This window comes from Mesoplodon mirus (genome assembly GCF_964341445.2).
Source record: "Mesoplodon mirus genome assembly, chromosome: 7".
Classification (NCBI taxonomy): domain Eukaryota; kingdom Metazoa; phylum Chordata; class Mammalia; order Artiodactyla; family Ziphiidae; genus Mesoplodon; species Mesoplodon mirus.
In genome coordinates, this window is record NC_138983.1 from 127573462 (window position 1) to 127585593 (window position 12132).

At 39.1% G+C, this 12132-nt stretch overlaps 1 protein-coding gene across 3 annotated transcripts in view; it reads left to right on the forward strand.

Annotated features, from left to right (window-relative positions):
* CBL (Cbl proto-oncogene) overlaps nucleotides 1–12132 on the forward strand; it is a 91505-nt gene that overhangs the window by 58832 nt on the left and 20541 nt on the right. For all 3 annotated transcript variants that reach the window (XM_082628982.1, XM_082628983.1, XM_082628984.1), the window contains 8 exons: nucleotides 95–251; nucleotides 1071–1192; nucleotides 1530–1667; nucleotides 3268–3355; nucleotides 4171–4302; nucleotides 4515–4718; nucleotides 11044–11175; nucleotides 11262–11642. In XM_082628982.1, coding sequence (XP_082485108.1) covers nucleotides 95–251; nucleotides 1071–1192; nucleotides 1530–1667; nucleotides 3268–3355; nucleotides 4171–4302; nucleotides 4515–4718; nucleotides 11044–11175; nucleotides 11262–11642 — 1354 coding nt within the window. The remainder of the gene's footprint in view (nucleotides 1–94; nucleotides 252–1070; nucleotides 1193–1529; nucleotides 1668–3267; nucleotides 3356–4170; nucleotides 4303–4514; nucleotides 4719–11043; nucleotides 11176–11261; nucleotides 11643–12132) is intronic.

Below are 12132 nucleotides of genomic sequence, written 5' to 3' on the forward strand. Positions count from 1 at the left end.
TTAATGTGGCTCTCTTTTCCTTGAATGTAGCAATGCCTGAAATTATCTGTTATCTCACTCTGTGCCTTCTCTCCTACCCCCACTCCCATCCTAGGACAATAGTACCTTGGAAGAGCTTCAGACAGGCCCTTCATGAAGTACATCCCATCAGTTCTGGGCTGGAGGCCATGGCTCTGAAATCCACTATTGATCTGACCTGCAATGATTATATTTCAGTGTTTGAATTCGACATCTTTACACGACTCTTTCAGGTAGGATACTAAAACGTTGGCTAAACTAGTTATTGCTATTTTTCTGAAGAGAAACCTTTTTTAAAAATAACATTTGGACATTTGGGATTTTGCCTATTATGAACATATTTTTATTCATTCTAGAAACTATAGCCAAAAAAAAAGTTAAAACTACTCTATTTTATATATACATATTTTTTGTAAAAAGAATAACTATATAATCTGCTTTATTCCCCTCACATTTGTAATCTTTCTCTATTATTAAATATTCTTCTTTGCATCATTTTAATGGTTGTAGAACATCCTAAAGATGGGTATAATATATTTAATGAGTTCTGTTATTGAACATTTATGTATGTTTCCAGCTTTTTCTCCTATGGTATTGAAATTCTTGATTAGTAATATTGAGATGTATTGATGCTTCACAAAGAACTCATTTCTTTCTTTTTCTAAAAACAATGGGTGTATATGCCACCTTGTGTAAACCTTTATTTGAAACTTCTTACTTGCACATCTAGGCCTTGCCCTGTTTCTCTGTTTTTGTTTGTTGTTTAGCCTCACTACTGTTGGTTAGAGCTGCTTGGAAATTTTCTGAATTTCATTTTGTATAGTTAAGTTTCTCCCTATAAGCATGTGTAATTTTCTTCTTAGCTTTTCAGAGTTCTTATTTCCCAAACATGTTTGTCTTCCCTTAAAGTAACAACATGATTGAAAATATGTGACACTAAATGGAGAATTTATAATTGAGAATTCAGGTTGTTTTTCCTTTTGTTCTTCATTGTTCTGAGGCTGGTTGTATGTCTTGAGCCAAATGGTCTGATTGATCTCTTGTTTCCTTAGCCCTGGTCTTCTTTGCTCAGGAACTGGAACAGTCTTGCTGTAACTCATCCTGGTTACATGGCTTTTCTGACATATGATGAAGTGAAAGCTCGACTCCAGAAATTCATTCACAAACCTGGCAGGTCAGTGCAATGAAGCAAAGAGGTTTATTCACCTGAACTTTATTCTCCTGTGACCTTTGCTGAAATAGAGGAAACATGATCTTTTACTAGTTCCCCAGTGACCACATTTCTGCGGCAGAATTGATGTCTGTTTATCAGAGGAATTGACTTATTCAGATACTATGATTTGATAAATGCTTTCAAGCCACTTAAGAATTGAACTTATATGTCTTTTGCTTTTGGTCTGAAGCCATTAAAGAATCTATTATTGATGGTCCTTTTGATTTTTGTCTCTGTCTTGTCTTTCCACCCTAATGCAAGTGTGTATATTAAAGATTTTGTTTCTCTCTGTTCTCAGTTACATTTTCCGGCTGAGCTGTACTCGTCTGGGTCAGTGGGCTATTGGGTATGTCACTGCTGATGGGAACATTCTCCAGACAATCCCTCACAATAAACCTCTCTTCCAAGCGCTGATTGATGGCTTCAGGGAAGGCTTGTAAGTACATACTGTTTACCATATGCTAGAGTCTAGGAACTTAGGGGCTGTAAAACTGCATCATTAATGACTTTATTCCAGGTTTCTTCTACAGATAAAGATTCAGTACACATATTGACAGGTTATATTGTTTGGATTTTCAGGTTCAGTAGGACTTTTGTTTTTATTTTGAAAGGATTTCTTGAGTGAAATTATTTTTCTTTACTCCTTCACTTGTTACCCTGAGTAGATTTTATCTTTCTTTTTTTCTAAATGTTAGTTTATTTTCCAATCTATACTAGATTTTAAAATATACCAATTAGCAGAAAACGTTACCTGTTATTTGACTAGCCAACATTAGAATGATTAGATGTTCCTGATGGCAGCATGCTCAGTGGCCTTCATCTGCCTTCATCCTAGCTTCGTTCTGATTCAGCAGCATTTCTTCAGGCTATGGGCTTTTGTAACCTCTGCTAATATTTATGACTAAGTTCTTATTTGTTCCAGAATTGCTATTCCTTTTGGAATTCAAATTGATTATCAGTTGGTAAGCACTAAAAATACTAACAGTTGACGAGGTATCAGAAAACGACTTGTGTCTTAAAGTGATTAGGAAAATCCATTTTCCATTATGCATCATCTTCTACAGTAACATTGGAGCTGAAAGGGGTACTTCCCCAAATGTCAGAGCAGTTTGATGCTAGAAGCTTCCTGGTAGTTGATCTCAGTGGCTTAATTTGCTTCTTGTTACATTTCTTTCTTTCTTTTTTTTTTTTTTTTTTTTTGTGGTACGCGAGCCTCTCACTGTTGTGGCCTCTCCGGTTGTGGAGCACAGGCTCCGGACGCGCAGGCCCAGCAGCCATGGCTCACGGGCCAGCCGCTCCGCGGCATGTGGGATCTTCCCGGACCAGGGCACGAACCCGTGTCCCCTGCATCGGCAGGCAGACTCTCAACCACTGTGCCACCAGGAAAGCCCACATTTCCTTTAAATTAACAGACTTCTGTGGTGGTCCAGTCCTTAAATTAGTGTCTTTCTGTGTTAAATCTGTAAACAAAGGTATTTCAGGTCTTTGGTCAAAGCAAATGTTGTTTAAATTAACAATTTACACTTTGTGGCCATCCACAGATTAAAATAGGAGTTGGTAAACTACGGCCCACAGACTAGGTGTTTTGGTACAGCCTGCATCTAAGATAGTTTTTCCTTTTTAAAGTGTTGTTAAAAAAACAACCAAAAAAAAAAAAAACCAAAAAAAAACAACCCCCCCCCCAAAAAAAAAAAAAAAAAACAACCAAAGAAGAATATGTGGCACAGACTTATGCGGCTTGCTCCGCCTGAAATATTTACTCTCTGGTACTTTACAAAAAAGTTTGTCAACCCCTTGATTAAAATAGAGCCTGTGGCATTGTGCCCTGGAGAAAGAATATCAGTGTTTGGAGAGTATCTTCTTGGAAATGATCTGTGTTATTTAATTTTTTTTGAAGTACTAGTAAAATTTATCTTTGCACTTATGCAAAATTGCCCTTTTAGAATGAGCGAATTCCTAGGTAACATTTGTCTGTATTAGTAAGCAGTGATAAATTGGCTTCAGTAGAACCCCAAGATTGGTTACTCTTTTTATAGCTATTTGTTTCCTGATGGACGGAATCAGAATCCAGACCTGACAGGCTTATGTGAACCAACTCCCCAAGACCACATCAAAGTGACCCAGGTGAACTTTGTTTTAAATTATAACCATATTACTAGAGCCAAGCTTTTGTATATTACTTTACAGAACTGACAGTAGAATTATATTAAGTGATTGGAACACTTAAATTTTAAACCATTGACTAGATTAGTGAATTTAGGTGTGTGTGGCTTCTTTTCCTTTTTTTAAATATATTTATTTATTTTAATTTTTTTTGGCTGCGTTGGGACTTTGTTGCAGCGAGCAGGGGCTACTCTTCATTGCTGCACGCAGCCTTCTCATTGCAGGGGCTTCTCTTGGTTGCAGAGCACGGGCTCTAAGCACGGGGGCTTCAGTAGTTGTGGCTTGCTGACTCTAGAGCATAGGCTCAGTAGTTGTGGCGCACGGGCTTAGTTGCTCCACGGCATGTGGGATTTTCCCGGACCACGGCTCGAACCTGTGTCCCCTGCATTGGTAGGCAGATTCTTAACCACTGTGAGACCAGGAAAGTCCTGTGTGGTTTCTTTCTAAACTGTGCTTCTTAAAATAGGACCAAAGGACTTCTCTGGTGGTCCAGTGGTTAAGACTCTGTGCTTCCATTGCAGGGGGCACAGATTTGATCCCTGGTCTGGGAACTAAGATCCCACATGCTGCAGGGTGTGGCCAAAAAAAAAAATAGGACCAAGACTAGGTGCTTTCTGTTTTAATTGAACACTGTTGTGACACTTTTATACGAGCAAAATTAGTATTAAACGTAACAGTTTTCAATTTTCCTGTTTTTAGCATTTACAGTTGCAGTCATTCATTCAACAAATATTTGCAATAGGCTGAATAATCTCTTAATTTCTTTTTCATCAAAGGAACAATATGAATTATACTGTGAGATGGGCTCCACATTCCAACTGTGTAAAATATGTGCTGAAAATGATAAAGATGTAAAGATTGAGCCCTGTGGACACCTCATGTGCACATCCTGTCTAACATCCTGGCAGGTATGGATCCAAACCATGCTTTTTCTCAGCTAAGTAATGACAATGAAGAATTGGGGATTATATATCCTTTACAGATATAAAGAATGGCCTGGTTTGTGGGGTAGGTTCTAAACTTTTGATTCTTTTTTCGTTTCTAGGAAATGTATTTTTAGTGGACGAATATTTTAAGAACTTTCAGATGTGTCTGTTACCATCTCCTGTTTCCTTTGTAGGAATCGGAAGGCCAGGGCTGTCCCTTCTGCCGATGTGAAATTAAAGGTACTGAGCCCATTGTGGTTGATCCCTTTGATCCTAGAGGAAGTGGCAGCCTGCTGAGGCAAGGAGCAGAGGGAGCTCCCTCCCCAAATTATGATGATGATGATGATGAACGAGCTGATGATTCTCTCTTCATGATGAAGGAATTGGCTGGTGCCAAGGTAAGCTTCAGTGTAAGAGACTGTGGCAAAATCCATTATCAGTTGTGTCCTAAAGCAATAGAGCACTTAATGACATCCAAAATACAAGGAGTAACAATAGCTAATATTTATTGAACATTTACTGTGTGAGAAAAAATGATGCTAAGTACTTTACTTATTTTAACTCATAATCTTATACTGATACATATTCATGTAACCCTATGAGTAGATATTACTGTTATCCTCATTTAGCAGTGGGAGAAGCCAAGGCACAGTGAGGTTAAGGAATTTGCTGAAGGTCACACAGCTAGTAAGTCGAACCAGAATCTGTGGCCAGACATTCCGGCTTCAAGGCCCATGCTCTTATTGTCTGTATGCTAGAACTGGGCTCTATTCAGATAGCTTGGTGGAGAAAATGAGGGGTGAGTAAAAGAATTGGACCCATTTTGCTACTGTGAATAGAATATTTTCTCCTTGTCTTTTTTTCTAACGGAGTCTTGGCATTGGAAAGTTAGGTTTGGGCGGGAGAAATGAGGCACCGTTAACAACCAAATAAATGGCAACTATGGTGATTGGAGAGTGATAGGAGGTACCATACAGTAACTAAAACTAGAAAGGTCCTAGTAAAGATGGGAAAGATAAAGGCTAAGAAAGGATGTGACCAAGTTCTGTTACGTCAGTGGTAGGGTAAAACAGGGATTTATTCACTAATTAGAAGTAAGGCAGTCATTGAAGATTTTAATAAATATAGGGCAAACAGAGGTTCTAATATGCTGTCAGTTCTCTATAGTTTGGACTGTTAAAACTTCATAGGAGGCATTTTTTTTGTACAAAAGAAGCTTTCTTTTATACCATCACCTGACTGCCTGGCACATAGTAGGTGCTCAATAAATATTGAAAGGATGGATTCCATCTCTTAAATGATTGTATCCAGTGTATCTTTTCCTTTCTGTCCTCAATGTCACTGCCTTATTTCAGGCCCTTATAATCATCTGTTCGCCCTGCTTCCAGAGTCACTGATCTACAGCACATACCTTGACTACCTCATTCCTTTGCCTCACATTCTTTAATGACTTCTCATTACCTAATGGATTAATAAGTCCATTCTCTTTTCTAGGCACTTTGCCCTGGTAATCCTTTCCACTTTGTATTTTGTAATTCAGCGAGGCTGAACCACTAAAAATTTCTCCATGCTTTTGTCTTGATAGTTTCTATGTAATTTAGCTCAGTTTTCATTTCCTAGGAAACCTTTCCATACTCTACCCTGTTTCCCCCACCCCCAAGACCCACAAATAATCTAGGTCTGGCCAAGTGTTTCTGGGATGCTATGAATATGTCTGCCATAGAACTTATCACCTTGTAATATTATACTAAAAGTATTTCCCGGGAATTCCCTGGTGGTCCAGTGGTTAGGGCTCCGCGCTTCTGCTGCAGGGGGCACCTGTTCGATCCCTTGCCCGGGTACTAAGATCCTGCATGCCACATGGCGTGGCCAAAAAAACCCGAAAGTATCCGCAGGGGATTGGGTCCTGGAGTCCCAGCAGATAAAAAAATCTGCAGATGCCCAAGTCCCTTATATAAAATGGCACAGTGCAATGAATACCGTCGGCCTTCCTTACTCATCTGGGTTTGGCAGAATTCAGTTCCTTGCCAGTCGTAGAATTAAGATCCCCATTTCCTTGCTGGTTGTCAGCTGGCGGTATTTTTTAGGGGCCAGCTCCATTCTTTGGCTCCTGGACTTCTTTCCTCCTCCTTCAGTCATGAAGGTTCTCAACTTTTAAGGACTCATGTGGTTAGATTGGGCCCACTTGGATAATCCAGGATAATTCCCCTATCTCAAGATCTATACCCTTAATAACATCAGCAAAGTTCCTTCTGCCAAGTAAGAACAGATTCTAGGTTTTAGGGCATGAACATCTTCCTGTGGGAGAGGGGACCATGATCATGATTCTGTCTACTACAGTCCATATAACAGAATGCTCTGCAGAATGAATTCAGTTTACATATACCTAAGTGGAAAGCTGTCAATGTGTATTAAATTTAAAAAACAACTGTATATTATATATAATATCACCTTATTTCTGTTAAAATTATTTAGTTGCAAAAGAATTATTTTAACATGCATGGGGGGAAAATTGGATGACTACACATCACATTACTATTATTTCTGAGGCTACAGGATCAGAGGACTTTCATTTTATGGTATGTTTGAATTTTTCACAGTTAACACATATTACTTTTACAAGCTGTTTGTTGTGCTAGTTAAGTAGCTCTGTTGAGTGCTATATGGGATAAGAAACCTAAGACAAAGGCCCAAAAGGAGAGAGTAGTTTTATTTGGGAAGAGAGTATATATACAGGTGAAACACTATTTAATACAAGCCAGACAGTGCACATTATTCTAAATTGTTGGGTACACAGTCTAAGTGCTATAGGACTTTAGAGGAAAGAAGGAAATTAACAGTTTTTTCTGTAGCTAATATATATAAATGAGATTAAATTTACTCATTTAAATAAAAATAATAAATGCATACTGTAAAAATTCAGTAGAAAAAAAAACAGCTTCATATATTGTTTTGCACTTGGCTATTCTGTAATTCATTTAGTCTCTTCTTTTTTTTTTTTTTTTTTTTTTTTGGTACGCCGGCCTCTCACTGCTGTGGCCTCTCCCGTTGCGGAGCACAGGCTCCGGACGCGCAGGCTCAGCGGCCATGGCTCATGGGCCCAGCCGCTCTGTGGCATGTGGGATCCTCCCGGACCGGGGCACGAACCCGCGTCCCCTGCATCGGCAGGCGGACTCTCAACCACTGCGCCACCAGGGAAGCCCATTTAGTCTCTTCTTAATGGACATTCCTGTTGTTTCCAGGCTTACACATATGGACATTCTTTTGCAAGTCTGTCTGTAGGGTAAATTTCTAATCGTGGAATTGCTAGATTAGAGTATGTCCATTTAAACTCTTTGAGAGAGGAGAGGGATATAATTAGTGGTGGGACACATGGGAATTTCAGAAAGCCATGTTGTTTCATTTCTTAACTGAATGGTAGGTTCTACGTGGGTGTTTCATCTTTTATTATTCTTTGTACCTTATAGTTCATTATCTACTTTGTATGAATAAAATACTGGAATAAAAATATCTTAACTTTTTTTGGATAGACATTAAAATTTGTTCCCAATTTTTTGTCCTAAAGTCACTCCCAAAGTATATGAGACATGAGAGTGCCTGTTGCGTCACATCCTAATAGCTTGTTGTTGCTTTTTGCTGTTTGTTTCGTTTTGATTTTTTTTTTTTTTAATTATTTTTGGCTGCATCGGGTCTTCCTTGCAGCGCACAGGCTTTCTCTAGTTGCGGCGAGTGGGGGCTACTCTTCGTTGCGGTGCACGGGCTTCTCATTGCGGTGGCTTCTCTTGCTGCAGAGCACGGTCTCTAGGCACACGGGCTTCAATAGTTGCAGCACGTGGGCTCAGTAGTTGTGGCTCGTGGGCTCTAGAGCACAGGCTCAGTAGTTGTGGCACATGAGCTTAGTTGCTCCGCGGCATGTGGGATCTTCCCGGACCAGGGCTCGAACCCGTGTCCCCTACATTGGCAGGCGGATTCTTAACTACTGAGCCACCAGGGAAATCCCTGATTTGTTTTTAAAATAGTGAATCTACTTTTTAAAAATTCCATGTGATCAGTGCACTTGGATTTTTTTTTTAAGTTTAAAAGAATTGCTCAAAGGCTTCCAGAAATGTCAGTTCCCTGCTTCTACCCCGTCTAACCCCTGTGTCCCATTCAGATCTTTCGGTTCTTAAAGCCATTCCTTAACCATATACTATACTGCTTTCTCTTGATTCTGCAATATTAGTTATCTGTTTAGAAAAGGATTTAAATGTCTTATTTCCCTCCTTCCTACTCCCTATCTTCCGACTGTAGTTAATTTGAATGTTTTTTGGTTCTGTCAGTATTCAGTGTTTAAGTGATTTTTGCTCCCTGTTGTATCAAGTAATATACTATAAAGTGTTGATAATTACTTTTGCTTTCTTTTACAACCTTCTGCTTTTCTGAAATAATTGATTTGCTTTTATTTCCTTAGTGTTCAGTTTGTACCTGTCACTATCACGTCTTACCAAACATCCTCTTGATATGATTTTCTGTGGAGTAAATTCCATTAACATGTTAATATAGTAGATATTATGTAATATAGTATACTAATATATAAGAGTCTGCCATGTTTTGACTCCAGTCTGGACAGGTTTTTCGCTGGGTGTGCTGCATTCCATGTCACCCTGAGGTGTCTCCCCTCACCATCATCGTGGGACTTCATTGCCTCTTCTTTGTGTTGGAATGCCTATTTCATAACTCCCATGTTTTTATGTTTCTTGCTTTAACTTCGTTGTTTGGGTGGAGTATGCTCTCAAAATAGCTTTCTGTGAAAAGGTGAGAGGTGAAATTTTTGAGACACTTGATATCTTAAAATGTCTCTATTCAACCCTCAAACTGACTAGGTACAGAATTCTAGGTTGAAAAAAAAATTCAGCTCTATGAATTGTTACAGCCTCAGTGACTTCTAGTTTCTAGTGTATTTTTGCTCTTTAGTACCCCCTTTCCCTCTATCCTCAGAAGCCTTTAGGATATTTTCCTTATCCTTGATTCCCTGAAAATTTAAGTGTTTTGTTGGTTGGTTGATCGGTTATTAGTTTTCTTTTCTTTCTTTGGGCTAGCTATGCAGTGAACGCTTTCTATATGGATATTTATGTCCCTTAGGTCTTAGAAATATTCTTGTATTATTTCTTTGATAATTTCTTCCCCATATGTGCTTTTATCCTTTTCTGGAACTTTATTGTATGTTGAGATAAAAGAACATCTCATGGGTTGGTTATGATGTTGAAACATGAATTGAAGAATATGATTAGCTCAATCCTCTGCCCTTTAGGAATGAGAAGGAGGGATGGATGGTGGGAGGGATCAAAATAGGCAGAGAGGGCCTTCCAAATTGAGAAACAACTTGAACAGAGTTAGGGAGGTAGGAATTCTAACACAGGGCATTATGGAAAATGCTGTTAGGGAGACCAAATTAGAGAGACCCGAGAAAGCGAGGCAGGAAAGTGACATTTTGTGACATGGGAAAGTGGAAGTTACTGATGGATGGTTTTTGAACTAGTGAGTATTTAAAGATAGTTAAGCTGGTAATGGTGAGCAAAATGATTTGGTGAGATAAGAAACTAGAACTTGGGAGAATCACTAGAAGGGGGTTTTAATAAATCAGGTCTGAGGTTGGTAAGTAGAATGAAAAGGAGGATATAGATATGAGATTATTTTATGGAAAAATCAACAAGATACAGTGACTAGATATTGATGATGAAGTGAGAGTTAGTTTGACTAATAACTTTTCACTTCCTTAACCCTTGAGGTGTTTAGCTGCTCATGCTGCATTGACATGGAGCCCGTTTTCTTAAGCATGAATAAAAGCAAGTAGCTGATGATGCAGCCTTTTTTTCCCTCATTCACCTCCCAGCATTAATGATAGGACTCAGTATGGGGATGGTTGTTTCTCTGTCACCTTACATAAGTGCTTGTAATACATATTTGCCTATTTTCCATCTATTTTGCTTATAGGGAATGCAAATGTGAATTAGTATTTTGTATAAATTCTTGTATATCTCTTGACAGCTTACTTGGACAAGCTTATCAGCTACTCATCACCCTGCTGTAGGCAGGGAAATGGAAAAGGTTATACATTTATTTTCTTTTGATTTGGCACCTCAATTTTTAGAATACAAATTGACAAAAAAAAATTATCCCTTTTAATTACTGAATTGAAATAACATTTCTTTGGAAGAACTAAAGATGCCTTTTAGTAATACCATTGATCATTTTCTCTTATAAATCTCTTTTTTTCTTTTAATCATAACCCATGGAGAATTTATTAACTTTGATTTCTTTCCTCATTCTGCTCCTTAATCATTATTTTCCTAGGTGATTTGTTGAGAGGTTAATGTATGCCCCTTTCTTTTAATATGGTTTTCTGTTTTTAATCTTGGAGAGATTTTTTCTTTTTCTGAAGAGGAAAATATGGGAAATTGTGAAGTTTTCTAAAATTATAAGCTAGGAAACTTTTATGTAGCACAGCCTTTTCTAGATATTACATTTTGCCTGTAGCTTGCATCTGCATGGTATTTCCGTGATTGAGAGCGCCCTCTTCTGGTGACATAGAAATAATTCAGGAAGCGCTACCTTAAGCCAAAGTCAGGCTCATTGGTATATTGTGTGTTCATGCAGTACTTGTTGTGTACATCTTTCGGAGGAGTTGAGAGATGCCACTCCTCCAGACAAGAATAACCTATTAGGAAATTTTTTCTGTGTTAGGTGGAACGACCTCCTTCTCCATTCTCCATGGCCCCACAAGCTTCCCTTCCCCCAGTGCCACCACGGCTTGACCTTCTACAACAGCGAATATCTATTCCTTCAGGTGCTTCTGGTCTTGGAACTGCTTCTAAGGTAAAGCATTATCCATTTCTACGTTTTCTGATTCTTTGTTGTGGATTAGTGGGGTTTGATTGATTGCTTCCATCATGCTTCCACAGGCTCCTTCTGGCTCCCTTCATAAGGACAAACCGTTACCAATACCTCCCACTCTTCGAGATCTTCCACCACCACCCCCTCCAGACCGGCCATATTCTGGTGGAGCAGAAACCCGGCCTCAGAGACGCCCCTTGCCTTGTACACCAGGCGACTGTCCGTCCAGAGACAAACTGCCCCCTGTCCCCTCTGGCCGCGCTGGAGAAGCATCATGGCTGCCTCGGCCAATCCCCAAAGTACCAGTAGTTGCCCCAAACCCTAGTGACCCCTGGACGGGGAGAGAATTAACCAACCGGCACTCACTTCCATTTTCCTTGCCCTCACACATGGAACCCAGAACCGACGTGCCTAAGCTCGGAAGCACATTCAATCTGGACACCTCCATGGTGAGTCCTGATTTTGAAATTATTTATCTTAATAACAAACATTCGTGGATGACATTGAATGGGTCAGTTCTGTGGTATGTTTTGTACAGGATTCAAGGATAATATTAATCCCTACCCTCAAGAAGTGTATATGTTAATATGTTTGTTAATGCAATAAATGTGTTTCTGTGTGTGTATGCTATGAGTAGTATAAATAGAAAACACTTCAGTTTTAAAGAAAGGAGAGATTATTTCTAGATAGAGCAATCATGAGGGCTTATGGAAAGAGTGGCATCTGAATTTGAAGTATTCTTTCCAAAGTGGATACAGTTTTAAAATAGACCTACAATGACAGAAATGCTCAAGATGTATTGTGGGATAAGAAGTAGTTTAATTTGAGAAAAACAGAAATTCTGTGTACCAGAGTAGGAAAAGGGGCTAGAAAGGAGCATTGCTGCTAGATTAGAGCACTTTGTATACCCCCTCCCAAAAGAATTGGAATTTATTTGGT